General features: G+C 37.6%; 1 protein-coding gene across 1 annotated transcript; it reads right to left on the reverse strand.

Moving 5' to 3' along the window:
- Positions 1 to 684: 684 nt before the first annotated feature.
- Positions 685 to 12,892, reverse strand: LOC105446172 (deleted in malignant brain tumors 1 protein-like). The gene is made up of 9 exons (XM_030978305.1): positions 12,703 to 12,892; positions 10,911 to 11,240; positions 8,244 to 8,573; positions 7,181 to 7,501; positions 6,240 to 6,425; positions 5,599 to 5,778; positions 4,842 to 5,131; positions 3,996 to 4,193; positions 685 to 777 (listed from the first exon to the last, which is right to left on the reverse strand). The coding sequence occupies exons 1-9, from the start codon at positions 12,890 to 12,892 to the stop codon at positions 685 to 687; spliced, it is 2,118 nt and encodes a 705-aa protein (XP_030834165.1).
- Positions 12,893 to 24,765: the final 11,873 nt, after the last annotated feature.

Below are 24,765 nucleotides of genomic sequence, written 5' to 3' on the forward strand. Positions count from 1 at the left end.
ATTGTGAGTGTATCCTGTAAATATAGAGTTTCTATGGTATAGGCTCTATCAAAAGGAAATATATTGCCAATTTATACCTGAGCAGATGATGAACAAAGATTTGAAGAAATGTTGCGTTGTTTATTGACTGCGACATACTCCACTGACGGATCCAGAGGCCCTGTCTACAGGATGAATAAAATATGGTATGTGACGCCCCATCATCTGCTGGTTTATAAAAGTACACAATAAAAAGCAATATGTTTTTCTCCTTTTTTTTGGTCAAAGATACCGTATAGTGTTGGGAGTTTATAAATTGCATCTAAATAGCCCGGTATAATTGTTAATGATATGGCCGAGTATGAATTTGAAAGTCCTTCATACTTTTGGAAATAAAGTACGAACTTAATATAGGCCGTGATTTTCTCGTAAATGCCTACACTAGTATCACAATATTGATAAAGATAATTGCCATAATCTAACCAAAAAAAGCAACTCGATGACCCCAGCGGCACATACAGGATGTATTTCGTATTCGAGCAGGGTAACAGGAGGTACATAGTCAGTTTCAATGGTCGTCACTCAGTACGTGTATCCACTGTAGGATACATTGTGATATTTTTTCTTAAATGTGGGTCTTATTAAATGTTGATAGAAATAAACGTGTCGTATTCGTATTCTTATAATGGTTTTGTATCCGTTGCTTCAACCATTCAATACCATATTCTGTTCAGCAGTGACGTCTGTAACTTGCTCATTGACTGTGGCATAGTCCATAGACAGATCAAGGTGACCAAGCTGCAATAAGAAGAAGATGAGTGTGTTATTGAATGGGTGTTAGAACTAAATGATAATACTATTCAGATTCCATGTGATCTCTTTTTGCAATAAGTAGTTTGTCTGTTTATTTTTGTTGCTGTTTTTTTTCCTCATTTAAAGCAGTGATAAACAGGATCATATGTTCATATTTCCCTCTCTCTGATAGAGATAGAAAAAGATAGATTGCAGAAAGAGTGAGTGAATGGATAAGTATTGATATAAGTAAATATAAATATATGTGTATATACCTATATAATATATAATATATCTATATATATTATTTGCATGTATGTATGTGTGTAAGGGGGTATTATGTGTGTGTAAATCACTAGTGATGTATTTCATACATTATATGAATGATCTCCAATCAAGGACAAAACTGGCTCTTTAAAAAAAAAGTGTGTTTAAAGGTGTTCGTTCAAGTGTGGCCATTGTGGGTGTATCCTGTTAATAGAGAGTTTCTAACGTATAGGATATGTCAAAAGAAAAGATATTGCCTATTAATACCTGAGCAGATGATGAACAAAGATTTAAAGAAATGTTGCGTTGTTTATCGACTGTGGCATACTCCACTGACGGATCCAGAGGCCCTCTCTACAGATTAAAAAAGGGCATAGTATGATGTGACAAAAAGCAAAATGGATATGTAAACAGCCAGTGATGTTATTTATACGATATAGGAATGTTCTCCAATAGCAGATGTGAGTATTTACTAGATTACCTAATAATATATTTTGATAGACCGTTGCAAATCTTTGCCGTAAGTAATTACAAAAGAAATATTATTGTCAGGTGTCATTACATAGTATGTTAATACTACTTACCGACGCCGAAGAAATTCGTGTATATGAGCTCTTAAACGTTCATCATGACATTAATGCATTGGTTTAACAGCAATTATTCTTGCTCTCCTTCTCTGGCTCTCATCACCAGGCACGTAGCCAGAGTCTGATGTTTTTTTTTTGGGGGGGGGGGCACATACATGTAATCGATCGAGGTAAAAAAAAAAGGGTCTAAAAAAGTTCAACCGATCTTGGAATTTTGTTGGGGGCACGTGCCCCCCGTGGCTACGTGCCAGCTCACCACCCCCTCCCCTTCTCCTAACCAGTGCACTTAATCTTTACCCCTCCCCCTCTCACTGTTTATAGTTGTTGTTGACTGCCCCTCTCACTTTTCTTTCCTACCCACTTCTTTCCTTTCTCTGTCTTTACATCTTTGATCGATCTGAATGCGCCGCTCTCTCTCTCTCTCTCTCTTTCATTCACTCACCCTCTCTCTCTCTCTTTCACTCTCTCTCTCTCTCTCTCTATCTCTCCCTCTCTCACCACTTGCTCTCTGCATGTGCCCTCTTTCCTGACATACAGTCAGACAGTCGTTTCGTCCGACCCTTTCTAGGGATATCCCAACAATTATCTGTCCATTTTCAAAGTTCTACATTTATTAAATAAAAGTAAAAGCAGTGGATGTTTTTATATTATTTATTTATGCCTCAAATAGCCTTCATTGGAAATAGGTAACAACATTAAGCATTTAAGAAACACTTTGAACGCTTTTTAAAAATTAAATTCAAGTAACATGAACAAGGTAAAAAAACACGATATACTTCAAATTATTTTGAACTACCTTCTCGAACGGATTCCGTCACTAAAAATACTTAAAATGTAACTTAAGTAAGAACAGGAAATAAAGAGGCATTTCAACAAAACAAAACCTTATGTTTTATGACAGTCGTGATACCACTGAATTGAAGGGGAAATCTGAGGGGTATTTTGGGGGATTATACAAATGAAACCAAATAGATCTTTGGGCATTTAGCTTATTCATCTGCCTAGATAGAATTTTTTTTAGTAACAGACACTAGACTAGAAATAGAGAGCTAATAGCGTTTAGTTTCATGAAACAAAACAAATGTTTTATCAAAGAGGAAAACATTTTACTTTGAAATCGTAAGTTACCATATTGAATTAATAATTACCTTAAAAGCAAATACAACTTTTAAAACCATCGGGAAAGAACAATCCTAGTTATTAATTTTTGTTTGTTTATTAACTGACTATAACGTGCTAAACCGGGAACAAAAGACTTTGGATTATTAAAAAGATTATCATAAGACTTAAAATCTAATTCTCTGAAAAAACTCTAAAATTCAAGTCTAATGGATGTAATTTTAAGTCCAAGATTTACTTATGGCTGTGCGCGCATGCATGACTTCATCTTTCTTTCATTCTTTTGATTCATTAAAACAAATCTTAAAGAAGGATTCAAAATTTAAGCCCTAAAGAAAGTTTCCTTTTAAAGATATCTTTAACAAATCAAACATGCTAACTGAATCATATTCTCCAAAATGCTTATTTTACCCAAAATGAATTTCACAAGAAGAGAGAGCACAATCTTTTTGTTACATTATTTTGCTTTCAACTCTGCAATATGACGGCCAAATCATCTATTGAATCTCTTACTAATACATAAAATCATAATTGCTGTTTTCTGATGATCCCTCTAAACCTTGTCGTCTTGGATATGTCCTTCAGCTCTTTGCAGATAATAGCCATCTATGTCTACATATTCAAGCGTTTAGTATCGTTGGCTAATGGTTTTTTAAGTCAATGTGCTTGTGAATTGAATCTTGTTTCGTACATTCCTGTAGTAGTGTAGGAGTCTGTTCATTTGAGCTACTTCTTTCACAAACGCTCGTGTGAAATATTTTTCTATCGTTTCGAGACAAAGAACTCGATTCTGCATTTTTATCATCCGGTTTAACTTCGGAATTTAAATTAGGCTACATCTTTTTCATTCAAAAGCTTTTCGTCCACACTGGTCATATTTGTATATCCATGGGTATCAATTCGTTCAGCATTTTGTGCATTACCCAGCGGCTCTTCATTTTCACAGTGGAAGGAGGTTGCTGTGGATATTCTGGTTATATCTCGAGTTAGTGTAGCTGCGCATGTCTTTTCAACGCTACTGGGGGGTTCCGCTTTTTCACTCGTTTTACTTGGAAGAAGATATCCGTCAACATCTACATCTATTTCCTTCGTAAGTTTTTTGTATACAGTGTTCATATCCATATACTCGTGTGAGTTATTTTGTCCAATAGTAGGCACATTACCTGCCGGCTCACACGTTTCATCATGGGAGATTGCTCTTGATGATGACGCTATGTCATGTGGCAACGTATTTGTGTCTTTATTCTCAACACTAAGGCTCATAGCATCAGTGCTTCCATCCTTGGCTAATAAGGCAGTCTTGCTTGTAAATATCGTTTCAATATCGTCGTGGGTGCTTTCACATTGTGGGTTCTTTGGAACAGATAGCTCCCCTTCGTCCTCAAGTAGCTTATTTTTACTCAATCTCGTTAAACGTCGTTCTGGGAGTTTTGGAGGAGCATTCAGATCCTGATAAGTAGAGGATACACTTGTATCCGGTGTAAACCCTGTATCCATATAAATATCACTGTCCAAATTCCTACCAGCCTTTGTTTTTATATACCTACATACACAATATGCTAGCGTAGAAAGAAATACACAAAGCCCAATCATGGTCAACGTCAGATCTGTAAGGATGATGCTATGGAATGGTGTTCCGCCTGATAAGAAATCATATTTAAAATGTTGTAATATTGTGAAACATCTTTCGGTGATATTTTTGTGAATTTAAAGAGCTTTATATAAAACCATTAATAAAGTTTAGATAAATGATACCTAGACACAATATACAGTGTTTCGATATAGCCTGGAAACTTCGTTTCATGAAATTATTATGTGATTGGGCTTTATTTCAAAAACATCTTTAAGAGTTTCTAATAGATAATCTAATAACTCCGGAGACTACATTAAGAGGCATGAATAAAACCCGGTAAAACAAATCATGTGTTCGGGATAATTTATCGAGACAATTGAGGAGAGATGAACGGTGCTGCCATTTTTTCGAACATTTTACTTCGAAAACAATTGAAATCATATTGTAAAATTAATAAACCTAACATCAAGGAGAAGCAGAACTGTTATATTATTGAAATGTTCACCATTCGGGATGCAAATTACGCTGGCATCTTCGTTGTGAGCGCAGTTGTGTACACCAATGCCGTCATGATCGCAACGTTCAACGTCAATTTCTGTCCCCTGGCACTGAACTTCATCGAGAAAGATGCTCCCAGATCCTTTACCGAATCGAGCACCAAGTGGAGCGTCCAAAGCTCCATCAAAGCCTAACATTCTGCACACAACCTCTGCGTCCTTGAGATCCCAGGAATCGTCGCAGACAGTTCCCCATGAGCCATCGTGTAGAATCTCTACTCTGCCTTCAGCGACATTAGCTCCTCCAATCAGACGTACTAGAAAAGTAATGTGGTGTATTTTTAGCAAATTGAAATGTTTTTTTCCTAGTAATAAATCTTGCAAGACATGTTCAAATTCAATCCAATTGTTACCCAGCCTTAATTCATATATTTCGACAGCTAGAATGTCATTCAAACTAATAGAAACAGATATACATGTATTTTCTTTAACTACTACAGACTGCACTATTTAGTAATTTGATGTCGCAAGTTTTAAACGGAATAGATCAGGAAGATGTATAACGTTCTATTGCAACTTTGGCCGAGAAAGCTAAAACATGTTAACATGAAAATGCATTATGTACTGTATGAATGGATCGTACCTCCTGAGAAACAAATGACACCCGAATCACTGGCGTGGTTACAGTTATGGACCGTTATTCCTCTGTGATAACAATCTGCTATGTTGTTTTCTGTTCCTTGACACTGGACATCATCAAGCAGGATTTTGCCATGGCCCTGACCAAACTGTGCAGAAAGTGTTGCTGCCAAAGCTCCATCAAACCCCAACATTCTGCAAACAACTGTTGCATCGTTCAGATTCCAACCATTGTCACAGACAGTTCCCCAAGACCCTTCGTACATAATCTCTAATCTACCCTCTGAATTATTGGCTCCACCGATGAGACGAACCTTGAATACGTCTGTGAAGTTTTAACAAATATGAAATAAAATAGCACTTATAAGTATTAGGAGTGCACAATTTGATTGTGGAAAGTGGACAAAACGTGATTAATAAAGCTTCCCGAAAATCAACCCCATACCAGTGTCAATACCTTACTGTATACCCCGTGTAAAGTACGTAATTACATCATTCTTTAAGGATTCTGTTTTACAGTCTTTGTGATCTTGTTAAAAGTGCGTGGGCGGAGGGGTTAATCTATGGGACTACAAACAGATAAATTAGGGATATATTTTTCTCACGTTCTCTAAAAATCCTCATTTTTAAATATGAATATGTAAGACCAACCTCCTCTGAAACAAATGGCTCCAGAATCCTCTTCGTGTTCGCAATCGGAGACGCCAATCCCTCGATGGTAACAGTCTGCCAGGCTATCGTGTGTACTTTCACAGGATATATCATCAAGTAGTATATCTCCTGAACCTTGGCCAAATGTAGCAGAACCTGGGGCAGCTAAGGCTCCATCAAACCCCAGCATTTTACATACGACCCTCGCATCTCTCAGATCCCACTCATGATCACAAACGGTTCCCCAAGAACCATCATACATCACCTCCACTCGTCCTTCAAGGTCGTTAGATCCATTAACGAGCTGAACTAAAAATGGTTCTGTGGGGGTTTGAGAAATAACAAAAAAAAACAATAGCATATATGCAATCGGTTGATTTTGAACTTCTCTCTGTAAAGGAGTCAATAGCAGCTAGTAAATAATGAATACTTAAAGCTCATCATAATATGTTGTTTGTGATAGCGTTGGAAGCCCTCTGTGGTTACTATACACACTAGTAAACAAGTTTCATCTTTAGATTTAAGTAATGTGAGTGTCTATTTTCATAAAAATCAGAAATATCGATGAGGAAGGAATATATACAAAATTCCTTTATTAATTATTTAGAGCATCTTCTGACACGACAGTTTTAAGAAAGCCTCTATTTGAACATGGAAGAGCATCTCCTTTTAGAATCGAATGAAGAAAACAAAACTTTTGTGAGGTAGAGTGGTGTCGACTATTCACAATCATTTGAATTAATTGAAGGATTGAATCATAAAATCATTGTATGGTACTAAAGGGTGTACAGAAAAAACGGTACATCTTTAATAACGTTCAATCACCTAATTTATATGTAAGTAAACCTTTTGCCAAGGGGTCCCACATGGTCCCACGTCGAACAAGACTTATCCTTGTTCCTTGCATTAGGAAGTAGGACAAATGGAAGTAAACAATTAGAACACCCCATTGGTCACGTGAAAACAGCAAGACCAACACGAGTAAGACCATGAGATTGACAATCTTAACAACCGTTGTACGAATATTACATTTTCAAAGCTTTCGAGAAGGAATATATATAATCCTAGTACCCTACCTCCTGTAAAACAAATGACACCAGCATCATTGTCATGTTCACAGCTGTTGACTCCAAGCCCTTGATGGTAGCACTCAGCAAGGGTGTCTTCTGTGCCCTTGCATCCAACGTCATCCAACAAGATTTTCCCACTGCCCGCACCAAACCTAGCACTACCAGGTGCGGCTAAAGCTCCGTCAAATCCAAGCATTTTACAAACTACTCTTGCGTCTCTTAGATCCCAGTTATCATCACAAATAGTTCCCCAGCTTCCCATATACAAGACTTTCACCCTGCCTTCTGAAGCGGTGGTTCCATTGGTAAGACGAACATGAAATGGATCTGTTGTGTTTAATTAATGATTGGGATGAAAACAGAATAGGTTTATCAGATAAAATATACATACGCTTACAAGGAAATGTAATCATGTACCCCTCTTTAAAAAAAAATGGAGTACAATGAATCGAGCAATGCACATGTTCAGATATATCTGTAGAAGAGCAATATCCCTTAACCATTAAAACAAAATTAGACCCACCGACAAAACGAACTTGAAATGGTTCTGGATATGCTTTTAGAGAAGAGCATGATAAATAATTGTTTGAGAAGATATCACCAAAATTTCACGTTCAATAAACAAAAGTATGAGAGCACTTACAAATGATTTCCCATTGATTACGTTTAGATATCCTAAAAGCATTTTCAGCTTCATATATCCATGTGTAGAATAAGGGAAGTTATTATGCCGTTGCTTCCCTTGCAAAATCATCGGTAAGACGAAATGAAAATACTTTTTAGGGACAACCTTATTTGAACATTATCATGTACATTCCTTTACCACAATACCCCGCATAAACAAACGACCAAGTACAAGCAAATTGTCTAGTATGTTAATTTTTGTGAAAGAGATGGCTTCTTGATACCAAAAATCTATTGGTTTTACCTCGAAATTCATTATTTAAGATATAAAGGGAGATTCTTAAAGTCACTAATAAATAACTGGTCCGACGTTGGTGCTCATCTAATAATCATTCAGAAAATTAATTGTCGGGTAGATGGGGGTTAAAATGTAGAGGAAACATACTTCCTGAGTAGCAAATGGCTCCTGCTTCCCTTGTATGACTGCATGAGTAACGTCCTATCTCTGCATGAGCACAATCAACTAGATTGTCTTCATTTCCGTCACAATTGACATACTTCAGTAGAATACGGCCAGAGCCCTGACCAAACCGTGCAGATCTCGGTGCGTCCAAGGCTCCATCAAACCCCAGCATTCTGCACACCACCCTCGCGTCTCTCAGATCCCACCATGAATCACAGATAGCTCCCCATGATCCATCGTAAAGTACCTCTACTCTGCCTTCAGCATCATTTAATCCATTGGCAAGACGAACTTGAAATTGATTCGGATGGGCTACAAGACAACAATTGCTTGATATTTGCTTCATTGAGTTAAACAATATTAACGGCTAATACAAACTTTTCGGCAACTGAAAATTAAACAAGCTATTCCTCTGTTGTCATTGATTTTTTGCTCGACAAACTGAAATATGCTGATGATACTATGATATCAGGTTACTTTAATAACTGATGAAGCAATTGAGTTAATTTCTGAGGTAAATCGTTTTGTTGAATGATGTGATGATCACAATTTGAGGTTAAATGCAATAAAAACGAAGGAAATGCTTTTTGACTTCAGTCTAAATACAACTCAAGCGCCATCATTGATGACCAACTAAAATGGAACAAAATTACTGATTTATTGTGTTCAAAGGCTTATCAGAGGATGTTCTTTATCAGGAAAATGAAAAATTCCCATATGGATAATGTTGACCCTATTCTACAAATCTGTTATCCGAAGTGTTTGTGTGTACGCTAATCCCGCCCCCCCCCCCCCGAATCAATGTTATTCAGGATACGCATATGCGTGTTCCCTCCTCTTGAAAACACCCCCTAAGTCCGGTGTGTAAAGTCAATTTTGTGTATGTACGAGCCGGACTTTGGTGCGTGAACAGTACCCCTTTACCGGACATTTTGGTAATATGCATGCGGTCATTCCGACCCCGGAGTGGGAGGGGGGGGGGCGGTAATCTGTCACAGGGTGATAAAAGGAAGCTCGAATGATCAAGAAAAAATGCGCAACTTGTAATTGGTGAGACTCCGCTCCTCCCACCAATAAAATCTTCATGTACGGAGCGGATAATAAAAGGACCCTTGTCGTCAGGAACGATCTGACGCACCCTTTGAATTAGTGATTTACTTTTAACAGATTTGGCTTAGGTTTATGTGTACCACGCACACGCAGGCGAGATTCTGGTTTGTCCTGTGTGCCCTGTGTTATACACCTATTCAACAGTTCTACAGTATGACGATGTTGTTGAGGGGATGTGATCTGAATCAAAAATATTATTTTTCCACAAATGACAGGGCGACTAAATGCGTTAATAATAAGTGGAATTTCCCTTTTGCCTGTAATATTTTAAGACACACATTGGTTTCCTGAAAACTTATTTTGTATTTTCTTCTGTTTTGTGATCATATAATGTATGTTTTTCATTGTATACCTCTTTACATTTCTCTGTTATGTATAATTCTGCTGTTTATTGTTCAACCAATTGAAAAAGAATATCTGTTGTATGACAGATGAATCAATAAATTCAAATTCAAATTGTATAAGGAGCCCAAGTTATATTATCAACACAATTAATGTTTTAAGGCTGAACAAAAGTAAAGAGAAATGTTTGTGGCGTAAAATATTATTTCGCAGAATGTGCAGTAACCACAGAAGAAAACAAAGTGTGGGCTTACAATCAAGATATATATATAATTTTTTTTAAACACCGTACGTTATGTTCATGCCCCATTACAAAATCGCTGGGATGTGTGTGTGTATTCTATTTTCTAAATGTAATAATTATCACGATTTTCAAGCGATTTCAAGAGTACATCATTTCGAACAGCGCATAAAAATACTGTTAAACATACAACAAATGAAATATATGGATGTGTGATGGGCAAGAGCAAGTAGAGGCATATAAATGATAACGTAAACTATTTTTGGTTGTGTTCAGTACAAAAACCCGTCTAGAATACTAACAAAGGAACTACAATAAAGGGTGTTTATAATACATACATTTGGGTGAGGTATTCTAAGGTTAAGCCTGTCATTTTCTCGAAATTACGAGATGGGCCTTACATTGTTTAATTCAATCTGCAAGTCGATATGATCTGGATTATCTTTCTCTTGGTTTTGGTTGCTGCTGTCACAAAAACTGAGGAAACCAGGAAATAACTTTCGGATACGTACTTGCGTACAATGCGGATGCATCATACGTGTACCACCCATTCACCATCGTACACCGAAAGTATGTAAGTCCATGAAGTGGCTCGAAATTACGTCCAAGAGGCTACATTTGGGCATTTTAGAATTATTGGCGATAGCGAGATTTATGAAATCGGTACTTCCAAAAGAAATCGATCTTGAGTACAGAGAAATCAGTTCTTGTTAAGCCGAATATGTTTTCCTTTATACAATATTAACCTTAAAAACTTACAGGCCTATATAAAATAATTATTTAATGCATATATATTAGAACAACTATGATATTTCACCCGACAATTTGACTTCTCGACAAAAGGAATTTGCTTGACAAATATCAAAGGTCATTTGACTGCAGATAAAATCCCGATATTTTTAATTTCAATTCAACAGTTTCTGTCCACACTCGCTTAAGACGGAGAGATCACTTACTTCCTAAGTAACAAATGGCGCCTGCATCTTCGCTGTGTCCACAGTCATGAACTCCAATCCCTCTATATGGACATTCTGCTAGGTTTTCTTCTGTACCCGAACACGAAACATCATCCAGAAGAATATACCCTGAGCCCTGACCAAACCTAGCAAATCTTGGTGCGTCCAAGGCTCCATCAAACCCCAGCATTCTGCAAACAACCCTCGCGTCTCTCAGATCCCAATAATCGTCACAGACAGTACCCCAGGATACATCGTGCCTGACCTCTAATCTCCCTGCAGCATCGTTAGGTCCACCAACCAGGCGAACTTGAAATGGATTCGGATGGGCTAAAAATATTAACAAATAAAAACAAAACATTTCGTTAATACTAGTGTGAGGGAATTATATGGACACAGAGCTTTAGCTACTATCGTGGAAATTAATACACTGCGAAAATTGATATTATTTACAATTCGATCTCATTTATAAGAAAATAAGCACAATACAGTTGTTATTTTTATAACTGCGAAGATCTTTTTTGTAAGTGAATAAACCACATCAAATCATAGCCATGCCTATATAAATCAGAATGGTAGTGCATTGGCCTGAATGCGCATTAAGCCCATTGTTTTCTCCTTGTCTTGGCCTTGGCCTTGAATATTCAAAGCGTTGATATTTTCTAGCAGTTCTAAGGCATTATTAAGTTTATTTTATTCTCAAGTTAAATGTTAAAAGTATAATTGATGTGTATTGTCATCTCTGACAAAAAGCATTCAATCGAAGTGAACACATGCCCCTCCCGCGATAATGCTCCTCTGGAGCTGAAATTCACCCGGGCGGCACTTGAAGATGACACAAAAAACGCAAAATAGAGGACGAGAAAAAAGGCAACATCATACGCAGGGTAGGTTGCATTATAATTTTTGTTTTAGGAAATGAAATAATACAAAAATACAAAAAGCTAATTCGCTTTACCACCTCGCATATTAAACATAACTTCAGGATATCGCATTTTTACACCTGCATACAGCTGTATATGATGTATGCTATAATAGCTCTTTAAATGGTGCAGACTTAAACAGAAAGAAAATGTTACCCTAATTCCTACGTTCCCCAATTTCTCAAGGCGGCACTTGAAGTGAAAGAGCAAAAATGCCAGCTAGAGGGCTCGAAAAAAATGTGCATCATGTGCACCTTAAAATACGCAAGATAACTTAAGCATCAGGCATCATGTTAAATAATGCGCCTCGAAAACAAAATATTACATGTATAACATTTAAAAGAAATCTGAACTTTAGGATGCCTTTGTAATTCCTGGTTGAAATGTATTAAAATTGCTTTTATGAGGTGCTTTGCCCCATCGCTAGTAATATTATGTAGACAAAATGTAGTCTGGGTATGGGAGGTCGGTGTGTGTGTGTGTGTGTGGGGGGGGGGGGCAGTTCCTAGTTTTCCACGAGTGCCGTATTCCCTAGATACGCCACTGGTTGATGTGCAACGTTGCATGAGCCCTCACATTCACTCTCTTGACATACCAAGCAAGAAGCCTAAAATTGAATCAAAAGAAGAAAATATTTATTAACCAAATTTAAATGCAGGCTCCAACTAAGCTTAGTTAAAAATACAGTCCCAATCAACTAATATATGAGGCAATAGTGCTGTAAGTCCCTTTTTATTAATTAGCTCGATTCGCTTACGTCGAGGAAATTGATAATACAAGTAGGAAATGAAAAGGTGGTTATGAAACAGAATATTTGTAACCCTTTTCCATCCCCTCCCAACCCACTGCAAACATTTTTCAAAACATACTTCCTGAGTAGCAAATTGACCCTGCATCACTTGTATGACTGCATGAAAAATGTTCAATCCTTCCATGAGCGCAGTCTCCAAGGCTGTCTTCATTTCCATCACAGTTGATCCTATCGAGGAAAATACGACCAGATCCCTGACCAAACCTAGCAGATCCAATTGCGTCTAAAGCTCCGTCAAACCCCAGCATTCTGCAAACCACCCTTGCGTCTTTCAGATCCCACCAAGTATCACAGATAGTTCTCCAGGATCCATTGTACAAGACCTCTACTCTTCCTTCAGCGTCATTAATCCATCAATCAGACGAACTTGAAATGAGGTCGGATGGGCTACACGTGATTAGGAAAGCCATATATACCGCATCGGGATAGCATTTGGCCAATGTCACAATAGCAAAATCATTTATATCATCAGTGCATTATGCATGACGTTATATATCGCGAATTTATTGCAGATAATGATGAATTTACTATGCCTTACAAAACAATGTGATACATGATTGAAGTACATTACATGCATTTTACAAAGGTGTCAAAATGACTGCAATAAAATGCCCTTTCGAATGATACAATGCACGGTAGATACATGTATTCACACTGAAAATATTGAGTAAATGGCATTTGAACAAAAGTACGTCGCAATACGGATTCCGTAAAAGGCAGATTTTTTGCGGGGGGTTATTATCCTCGAGGTGTTTTGTCCACGGAGGTTAATTGTCGTAGGGATTTATTCCCGGAGGGTAATTGTCCTCGGGGGTGATCGTCCTTGATTGTCCTTGGGGCAGGAGGGGGGTATTGTCCTACGGGGTTATTTTGAATTCGGAGGTGAAAATATGTTTCAGTGAACAACGAAAGGCGTGCAATGTATGTTATATACAATTCAGGGTACTCTTGTAACAATGCAAACAATGGGTACGCGCAGGGTAGAGAGTAGTCCAGAATATGGCCTATTTAATTTTGCTCTCCACCACACCAACGCTTACTCTTCCTACTTACTTGCTACCAGCCGATGATGGCGTGATCATTAAATTAGAACCCCCGGTGAAAAAAATAATAATGAGTTTGTTGATAACGCCATCTTCGACGGCTTGAATCAAGTGTGTAGAGAATTATAAAGGACCGAGCAGATTCTGGTCTAGGTAGAGAGGTGCACAGTCTAATTTAATACGCGGTATACAGTCCAAAAAAGGTGGTTACATTGCACGCTCGTGCACATGTTATGGAAATATTGCATACACTGGCGTTCAGTACAAACAAATATGTGAATCGACAATTTCACGCGTGATCTTATATTTCACCGAAGCCACAGGCCGAGGTTCAGATATAATGGCTCGAGGGACATTATGAATTTGCTAGTGAATATATACTTAACAACGCAATGCATGCACTATTTGCTTTATAAAATTGAGGGTATTTGCGATCTCATGCCTTGCTCATTTGGAGTCAGGCCATGCGCGCTCATCACACATAAACAACAGGGTACGCGCAGGGAAGAGAGGGGCGCAGATAATTCTCTAGTTTATGACCTATGTAATACACCCCTTCACGAGTTAACACCCCTTTGCGAGTAAACATTGCGTCATCAATATTTTCAGACGCACATCATATGGTTGCGTCACCGCCTGCACTGCGCGCTTACATCATATGGACACATATGGTCAGTGGTTTATTTACCCATAGCTAAAATGGCGCCCATTTCTGCGCATGCGCACTGTTGTAACCGTTAACTGGTGTATTGTTTAATCCCAATTTAAAATGGCACCCATGCCGGCGCATGCGCAATCTTGTAACCATGAAAGAGTGTATTAAGGTTTTCCTTAAGATGTCAATGTTTTTTTTACCCATAGTTAAAATGGCGCCCATGTCGCCGCATGCGCACTGTTGTAACCGTTAACTGGTGTATTGTTTAATCCCAATTTAAAATGGCACCCATGCCGGCGCATGCGCAATCTCGTAACCATGAAAGAGTGTATTAAGGTTTTCCTTAAGATGACAATGGTTTGTTTACCCATAGTTAAAATGGCGCCCATGTCGCCGCATGCGCACTGTTGTAACCGTTAACTGGTGTATTGTTTAATCCCAATTTAAAATGGCACCCATGTCGGCGCATGCGCAATCTTGTAACCATGAATGGGTGTATTAAGGTTTTCCTTATTGCATGATCGTGAACTTTATTTTAAACATCAGTGTCACGTCTCACCTTGTTAGCCAATAGAATACTCGCTAACAAATACCCTTTTTATGTAACAAATTGTTCAATGCCAAGGGACAAATTTTGTAGCCAATATGATACTTACTAAACACGTACAATAAACAAAAGGAAGACACAAAGTGCTGAGCAGCCGGAACCGTTAGGTATATTTAGATGCGATATTAAACCTGACATGTTATCCATGTCATTATCGTTTACGACAAATACAAGTATTGTGAAAATATTAATTTAGGTAAATAAGAGTGATTTATCAAATATGTAAATAATCTGTGTATATTTTATTTACATAAAGAATAAGCCAAGCATGTACAATCTAAACTGATGATACCATGCCACTATCTAAGTAATTTGCTATAACACGTCTATTGAAAGAAAGCAATATGATTTATAGATTTCATTTCTTTCCAATTTTGTCCATTGCTTGTAATGTCGAACAATGTGCTATTATTAGGTCAAGCACTTACGTTTGTCAGTTATCATCTTACAGAAACGATTATTTCGTGTATCACAAAGAGGGAAATTTAATATATGTGAGACTTTCATTGACAAAAAACACAAATTCATGTCGTTTGATTAATTAGTTCAACACTGTTAAGGTATTTTGTTGTCATTTAGCCTGACATTTATTTCCGTATAACTGTCTTTAACATTTTGTCTTGAATGATGTAACGCTATGGAGAAAACCTATAATCGCCACCCAGAACCAGTCATTTGTGAAGTTGGAGGAGTCCCTCAGTGATGCCCTGACAGGACTCATCCCATACGACGCGACCAACCACCGGAGAGCTAACCCTGATAAAACCGAGATGCATTCTACTTCAAGAACAGGGATGCCAACCATCAACTACGGATCAGCTGGTATGGGGAAAGGATGAAGCACACAACCAACCCAGTATACCTAGGCATCGCACTGGATCGCTCCCTTACCTACAAGAACCACATTGCCAACATAAAGGCAAAGATTGGAGCTAGCCAACACCAACTGGGGGACTGATGCCAGAACAATCTGGATGACAGCCCTTGCGCTTTGCTTCTCTGCTGCGGAGTATGCATCACCAGTATGGAGTAGGTCGGCCCATGCATCCAAGATCGACCCAGCTCTTAATTCATCCTGCAGAGCGATCACTTGTTGCCTTAGGCCAACTAAAGTAGAAGACATCTACCTGCTCTGCGATATTGTCACACCACACGTCAGAAGGTTGGTCCCAGAAAGAAAATGACATACAAGAAAACAATCCACTCCACCCACTCTTCCAACAACAGCCAGTGGGCAAGCGGCTCAAATCCACACAGTTTTCTGCACACTGTAGAGCCCCTTAATATCAGCCCTCACAACCAAAGAATGACTTTGTGGTCTAACCACCTCCCGACCACTCCACACGAAATCTCCCTCAGCCCGAAGGAATCCCTCGCATCCGGCTCCAGCGAAACTTGGTCTTCCTGGCTAAGCCTGAACCAACTAAGAACTGGCTACGGACGATGCAGAGTACTAATGTAGAGATGGGGTCTAGGAGACGAACAAACAACATGTGAATGCGACCAGGAACATACAATGAAGAACAATGATTAAATTGTCTGTTTAGTGACTAAGCTATATAAATTTGGTTTCGATCGTCGGTTGGAAGATGAATTTAAACACTGTGCATGTCCATTGGTTTTATAAAAACAGTTGCATGCGTGCAGTAATAGCATCGACATTAATCGTCATTAAGCTGACACCGTATACAACTAAGGAGGCATCATAATGTACTTGCATAACTTATGACCTCGATTGAATTTTACATCACTTTCAGTTTTCATCCTACTGGAGAGGTAAAATCCTTTTCGACCATGGCGCTCTTTCTATAGTCTTTTGTTCATTTTTAGCACACTTGCTAACATCATTACAAATGGCGAATATGCGCATTAGCAACAACTGAACTTGTACACAACACTGTCTGATTCCATCGTTTATTTCATGTGCATTTTACCTACAGTATGCATGTCCGTATACTCATGGATTCCACTCTATGGCATGTTTTGTTTCACACTGGTTATTGAGTTTTTCCCCAGTTTTCGCTCGACTCGCTTTTGGAGTCCACATACGGGAGAAGATATCCACCAAGGTCTACATCTTGCCCCACTGAGGTCGTTTGGTAAACATTTGTCAATGTACTTATGTTTACTCGATGTATTGTTGCGAAATGGATCAGCCGGTGCTGCCGTTTCATGTATTATAACAATTCCAGTAGTAAGTAGCAACAGCCGTGAGTTGGTTATAGTTATGCATCTAGATAACTTGTTATGCCCGCGTCACATTGTCCCGAAGTTGACATAAGATAGACACACGATGAAGGAAATGTTCGAGTTCAGCTCTGATCATTAAGACATCGGGCCATATCGGGCCATTCGTGAGGGCATCTTAAGACATCGTATGACCAGACCGGTGGATTTTTCAGTCTCCGGCAGCAACATTGTAAGCGATGGCAACATCTTTGGTGTGCCAAAGAATTGCCCGAAGACCTTGCGAAGGTTCATTTTCGTGTTGAATTCGTGTGTCTATGTTGCCCTTTGTAAGGCCATCGTGAGAACATCTTTTCAAATCGTGTTATCTTCGTCTTTACTTCGTGTGATCATCGGTGCTATCGGGCATTTATCGCCTCACGAAGACAATACGAAGGAAACAAGAAGGTGTCCGATTGTCTTCGGAAGTCAACAAGTCAACTACGTGTAGCGCTCGCAATGCCATTGTGTAGCCATCGTATTATAGTACGATGCCATCGAGATTGGACGACGATGTCGGCGAAGACAGCCGAATTTAAGTAGCTCAAGCGTTTCCCATGAAAGAGTATCCCAAAAATGCCCCTTCTTACATAGGAAAAGCCCCCATTTCCCTTGCAATATGTGTTCATTTTTAATTCTCATAAGTGCCCTTTTTAATCTCTAGTAAGTGCCCCTTTTCAGGTACGAGAGGTGCCCCTTTTCACTTTTGATTAGTGCCCCCCTCACCCCTGATAATTACCCTATTCAAATTTGAGAGGTACCTCTTTTACTTTGACTAGTGCTCTTTGTAGGAAGTGCCTCTTCCCCTTTTAATAACTATCCAATTTTAACTCCGATTAGCGCACCTTTTATTTTCACGTGTGCCCCTTTTCCAATGTAATACGTGCCACCTCTTTCTTATGATAAGTGCCCCCATTAAAAAAGAGCTCCTTCCCCTCCCCACAAATGCCCTCTTTTTACCTATTAAAAGTGTCCTTTTTCATTCTCATAAGTACCCCTTTTCATATCTGGTCAGTGCCTCTTTTCAGGTGCGATAAATGCCCCTTTACAACTCTGATAATTTCCTCTTTAGCAATGATACGTGCCCCTTTCCCTTTCTAATAAGGGACTTATCCCCTTTTCATAAATGCCCATTTTAACTCATACGAATGCCCCTATCAAGATCTGATGGGTGCCTCATTTCCGTCGACAAATGCCTATCCACCATTCGCATAAATTCCTTTTTGAATCGCTGGTGAGCGTCTTTTTTCAGGTAAAAGAAGTGCCCATTTTTACCTCTGATATTTACCCTATGTACTTTAAAACATGTTTCTTTTCTTTTCTAATAGGTGGCTTGTCCCTTTCGATAAGTGTCCACTCTTCTTCCCTTTTTAAACGTGCCCCTAATTTAAAGTGAATAAGGCCCCCCAAGACTCGCTTGATACACTTATAGATGATATAATTATGTTACTTATCAAAGTTCTTTTCATTCTTCCGTTATGAGAATATGAGTATAACCCCATCAAGATTAGGTTTTGTTCTCTTTTATCAGATGCAATTTTTCGCACTGCGACCTCGCAAATCTTTCAAATGTTCCTCGCTCGCATATGAATATTTAGATCATTACACCCAACTGCAAAGTATGATGCTTAAATAATATCTTGTATGATGTATAAAGAGAAACAAGTATTGAAAGTATCCCAGTTAATGTAATCACAATGTAGGTGGTATATACCAATGTCTAAAAAATTGCATATTTTCGCTTTGAGATTTCCCTTTTTATGTGCCCTTTTTTCTCTCCAGAAAGTGCCCTTTTTTGTTTGTCCCGTCCCCCAATTTGGAAGTCGCTTGGGCGCCTCTGCTCTGAGCATCATTAATCTCCGATCAGCAATTGAATTTCCCACCGTCGGCCTAAGGTTTTATACCATCAGGAGGTCACGTGACGCCTTCGTGACCTAGTTCGAACGCATCATACTCTCAATACAACGCCGTGTAGCCATCGTGTGACCTTCGTGTGGACTTCGGGTAAACTACTTTATAAAAAAATCACATCTTTGTGTTACATTCGTGTGTGATTTGGGTGCCAACGTGTGACTTTCTGTAGGCACCGTACTTCTTTCGGCTGTTGATTGGCTGTTTACCAAGTTCGGGGCCAACTTCGTGCGAAATTCAAAATTACACTTTCGTGTGTCCATCTGGTGTCAACTTCGGGACAGTGTGACGCGGGTATTATGATATAACAATAGGTACTTATTGTGTTGCGACCAAACTGTTACAACACAGGAAATACCCCTCTGTCCCTCCATTCCTCTCGTGTCCATCCTTTCTCTCTCTCTCTCTCTCTTCCTCTCTTTCTCTCTCTCTCTCCTCTCTCTCTCTCTCTCTATCCATCTGTCTAATTCCTTCTCTATCTTCAACTCTCTTTATCTCTATTTTACTCTCTCCCCTCTTCCTCCCACTTACTTTCTCGTTAAAGGCTAATATCTCTTTCATAAAAATTCGAAATTCGAGAGCTGATGACACGTCAACACGAGCAAATTCATAATTGTGTTTATTTATTATTATTATATTAATAACAATAAGCATATTGTGCTAATGCATTTCAATGGAATAACAGAATATCAGGACCACTGTGTAGTGACGCAAGTTTATTATCAATGAAATAATACTGATGCAAGAATTAAAGTTTAAGTCCTATGTTTAGATTATGACAAAAGTGTTAAGGCAAAGCATGATATATTGCATAACTATCACCCTGCGCTTTTTTCTGTACGGGGTAAAACAATAATGCGTGCGACGTGATTATCACACTTTGGACCCTACCGCACACCGGTATTTGTTTTCTCATTTCTTTCTTTACATACTTAAATACTTAATGTTCTTCTACTCGTTATCAATTGGCTAATACTTTCAAATACCATCGTTAAAACAAAATGCAATGACGTTTTCGAAAAAATATTCTTTACCCATTCGTCATAAAAAAATGCTGCATGATATAACACGAAAACTGTAAACAACTTGTGCATGTTTAGCATTTTCTCTAATCACCCTCTTTATTTCTCTCTTTCTCTCTTTCTCTCTTTCTCTCCGAAATCTTAAAATGGTCTTAGAATAGAAAAATTCAAGATTATAAACTCATTACCGAAACATTTTGATCTCAATGCACATATTTGTATAATTTGATCTAAATACGTATCATTATTTCTAATCATATATGCTACTTTGAAACATGTTTTGTATAATATTTTTAAAAAGATTGTGTTTATTTACACTATTTTTAGTACGTATTGGGTTGATATAGCATCATTGTTGATTATAAATGAAAATTAAACCACACATCGAGTACACCACCAAGCTAGTCAGGTTAGTAAGAAGGAGGGTTTAATACACATCATCGCCTGGTTGCACTTTCCCTCTTTAGAACCAAGATCTTCTCTGATAGTCGTATTTCAATTTTTACAGCGGTACTCCAAAATCCCTTTCACATATTAATTTGTCACGCATCTCAAACTTTCGACTCTTTATCAAATCGCGTTATCCCCTGTATAATGTAATTATTAATCAATTTATGACATTCCACATCCACCATGGGATAAAAAAAGAAAGAAAAAAAGTTCAATATGTCTAAAGTTCAATATGTCTAAAATATAGAATACATATGATTTTCGCATTGGTGACCTGTATGTTCACTGATTTAGATGTTTAATTAAGTGCATTAATATTTAATTGTCATCCGTCTTTTTTCTCCTAATGTAAAGAGATTACAATTTGTGTTTAATCATTATTTTGTTTAATCTAAAGCGATATGTAACGGGAACGATACTATTTCACCCTTGAATTTTAGTCGTAAACGTGAAATATGAAATGGAAAAGTGATATGTATAAGCCTACTTGTAGGTCAACTGGTTAAATTGGTATGTCGTTTTACATTTAAACAGTAAACAAAACAAAAACTAATCTTTTCTTAAAGAAATCTTTAGAAGTTATTTTAAATATACACATAATAATGCTAAGAAATTGAGATGTTATTATCAAAATTAACGCATGGACCTTTTTTTAATTTATTTTATTTATATTTTTTATCATATCATTTCTCTCGTCGGCTCTTTTTCCTCTTGTCAATGACACCATAATCTTCTTCCGGGTCATGGTAAGCCTGTAAACAATACAATAACATTATACAATTAGAACTAAATCAATTGATGCTTTCCTAATTACTTTTCACTCTTATATCTTTTAATTTCAAAGTGCGTTTGAAGGCTCAGGTGTCAAATATGTTTAGTTTGATACAGAGTAGCCATTATCCAATGAATAAGATGACACCTATTCGTATCCAGTCATCGAGTAAGGATTTAGGTGCTCCGACCATCGATAGGCCTTTTTTTTGGGGGGGGGGGGGTCTGTTTTGACGGGAGGACCAAGGAAATCCTTGAGATATGTCTTTGCGAAAAGCCATCCTCTAAATCGAGATTGACCTGAAAGAAACTCCTTTAAAGCCCCACTGCACCACTTATAGCTACTTGCGCCCTCTATATAGCAAACAATGCCTAAGCGGTGACCGTTGGTCCCTCATGGTCCCCTTTTTCGTATGTTAATTGAGAGCCGATTTAATGAGATAAACACCTGTCAATGACCATGCAGGGAGGTATGATCCCTCATTGCCAAACTTGTACAGATAGGCTGCAACTCTTTATAAAATCCTCCTTTACCACTTCGTATTTATCTTTCAAATTTGTTCACCGTTTAGAGCAAAAGATTGTTCTATACCGATGTTTAAAAGGTTGTCATGGAGCTTATCAAGAGCGGACATTGGTAATTTGCAAAATCATTGTGGTATCAAAACCGATCCTGCTGTCATGGAATAAGTACCTATTATTTTGTACAACATTTCTTGTGAGCCAAACGACCTACCGTGCAGAGAGGCACAACAGCAAACAACCGAAGTAATATGGAAGTGTTCAAGATGCCCGCGAGTGAGTTATTTTTAGAAACAAATACTTTTCATCTATATATATTTCTCTTTCAGAATATCAGTAAAGTAAAACATCAATGGTATTATGTCGAGTGGTATCCTTGAATCAAGATCTTATTCAAGATGACCGCTCGTACCAAAATAACAAATAAATTCAATGGCGTACATAAGTACAGTCATGTTAAAAGAAGGAAAATGTTTCGGACTGCCATAACATAGACAAAAAACTGATTTTCTAGACTCTGGGGCTTACCATATTCCTTTGATGAGCTCTTGATTGACCTTTCTTTCTCTCTTCTCTAGTTGTGTCTACAACTGCATACTCGGCCTTCAGTAGTAGATTAAGAAAGAAAATATGAAACGTGATCAATTTTGTCAAAAATATGTGAAGAATTAAAACTAACGAAAGCTTTATCTTGAGTATTTGAAGGCTTTCATTACTTATCAAACACACATGACTGCCCCTGGTGCTTAACAAAACTAATTAAATTAGACATTTCAACAACATCTGAACATCATGGCAACTGCAGAAACACAGACAAATTATTACAGAACTTCTTAATAGAAAATCTATTGTATTCATATGATACAGGGTTTTCTTCTTCTTTGAAACATTTAAATTTCTGTTAACCTGATGGTAGCTTTAGTTTCAACTACGCAATACTTGTGAAAATTCACAGTTTGAAACAAACTTCCTTTGCGTTCTAAAAGAATACCTTCAACATCACACTAAAAATATGTGATGCTTGGATTCGTTGTAATTTCCTGTTCATGTCATAAAAATGTTTTACAAATATCGGATGAATATAAGCTGTTACATTACACACTGTTATTACATTAAAACATAGATTTGTGTTAACAACTTATTTAATTAATTGGATTTTTAGTTCCTTAATTTTCTGCCTAGTTATAATCTAAATCTTCATAGGAGATTATAAATACTATAGTTACCAGTCCATTTGCTGATGCAGTGTACACGTGTGGTACATTTCCTCCTCTGCATGTTTCCTTTCTTGGTGACTGTTCTTGTTGTACAACATCTCCTGTCTGTTTCGATATGACATAAAAGGGTTTAGACATGGTACCTGCATGATTGATCGTATAGCCCCTTGGGAAAATATAACTCCCTTCGGCAAGATGTTATATTACACACCCTACCAGCCAATATCTCTAGTATAGTAGCCACTTCCCGGCCTTCCATATGGTTTCACTCCCTAAAATCAATACTGTTTCTGTGTGCAGATTTCTATTTCGGTAAATAAAAGTGTAGATTTTAATAAAGAGCTTGGATGACATACATACAGGAAACATTTTGTTTCTTCTAAATAAAACCTCTAACACTAGCTTTTTACATAGAAGTCTTATTTTTGTAATGACATCAGAGGAATGTAGATCAATTCAATTAAAATAATCATATTTCCATATTTCTCAATCAAAACATGAACAAATGCTAAATAAAATAATTTTCAAGCTAAAGGACAACAAAGAAACTGACTCTTGAAAAGTGTGTTTGAATATGTTTGGTCAAGTGTGGGAATTGTGAGTGTATTCTGTAAATATAGAGTTTCTATGGTATAGGCTATATCAAAAGAAAATATATTGCCAATTTATACCTGAGCAGATGATGAACAAAGATTTGAAGAAATGTCGCGTTGTTTATCGACTGTAGCATACTCCACTGATGGATCCAGAGGCCCTCTCTACAGAGTGAATAAAATATGATATGATGTGACACCCCATCGTCTTCTGGTTTAAAGTTCACATTAAAAAATAACAAAAATGTATTTCTGCCTTTTTGTGTTCACAATGGTGGTCACATAGTACGTGTACGTGTAGGGTACATTGTGATATTTTTCGTAAATGTGCGTCAGCATGGAGTTTAATAGAAATGCACGTTTCGCATTCGTATTCTAATAATGATTCTGTATCCGTCGCTTCAACATTCAATACCATATCCTGTTCAGCAGTCAAGTCTGTAACCCGCTCGCTGACTGTGGCATAGTCCAAAGACAGATCCAGGAGACCAAGCTGCAATAAGAAGAAGATAAGTGTGTTATTGAATGGGTGTTAATGATAATACTATTCAGATGCCATGTGATCTCTTTTTGCTATAAGTAGTTGTTTATTTAGTTGTCTGTTTATTTGGTTGCTGTTTTTTTGTGTTCATTTCCAACAGTTTAAATGGAATATAATCCATCTTTTCCTCTCTCTCTGATGGAGAAATAAAAAGCGAGAGTACAGCTGCGAGAGATAATGGACAAGTTTTTATAAGTAAATATAAATATATGTGTTTATACCTATATGATAAATATATTGTATGCATATATATATATTTACAAATAGTATATGCATATATATTTAGATATTAGATATTGCGTTTTAATACCTGGGCAGAAGATGAACCAAGATTTGAAGAAATGTTGCGTTGTTTATCGACTGTAGCATACTCCACTGACGGATCCAGAGGCCCTCTCTACAGAATTGAAAAAAATATGGTATGATGTGATACCCCATCGTCTTCTGGTTTAAAGTTCACAATATGTATTTCTGTTTTGGCGAGTGTCTAAAAAGTCTAAAAATATAAACAATTTACTTCTTGCATTCAAATGACCTGGTATAATTTGTTTTAATGATGTGGC

Source organism: Strongylocentrotus purpuratus, unplaced genomic scaffold (genome assembly GCF_000002235.5).
Source record: "Strongylocentrotus purpuratus isolate Spur 01 unplaced genomic scaffold, Spur_5.0 spur5_scaffold_1, whole genome shotgun sequence".
Classification (NCBI taxonomy): Eukaryota; Metazoa; Echinodermata; class Echinoidea; order Camarodonta; family Strongylocentrotidae; genus Strongylocentrotus; species Strongylocentrotus purpuratus.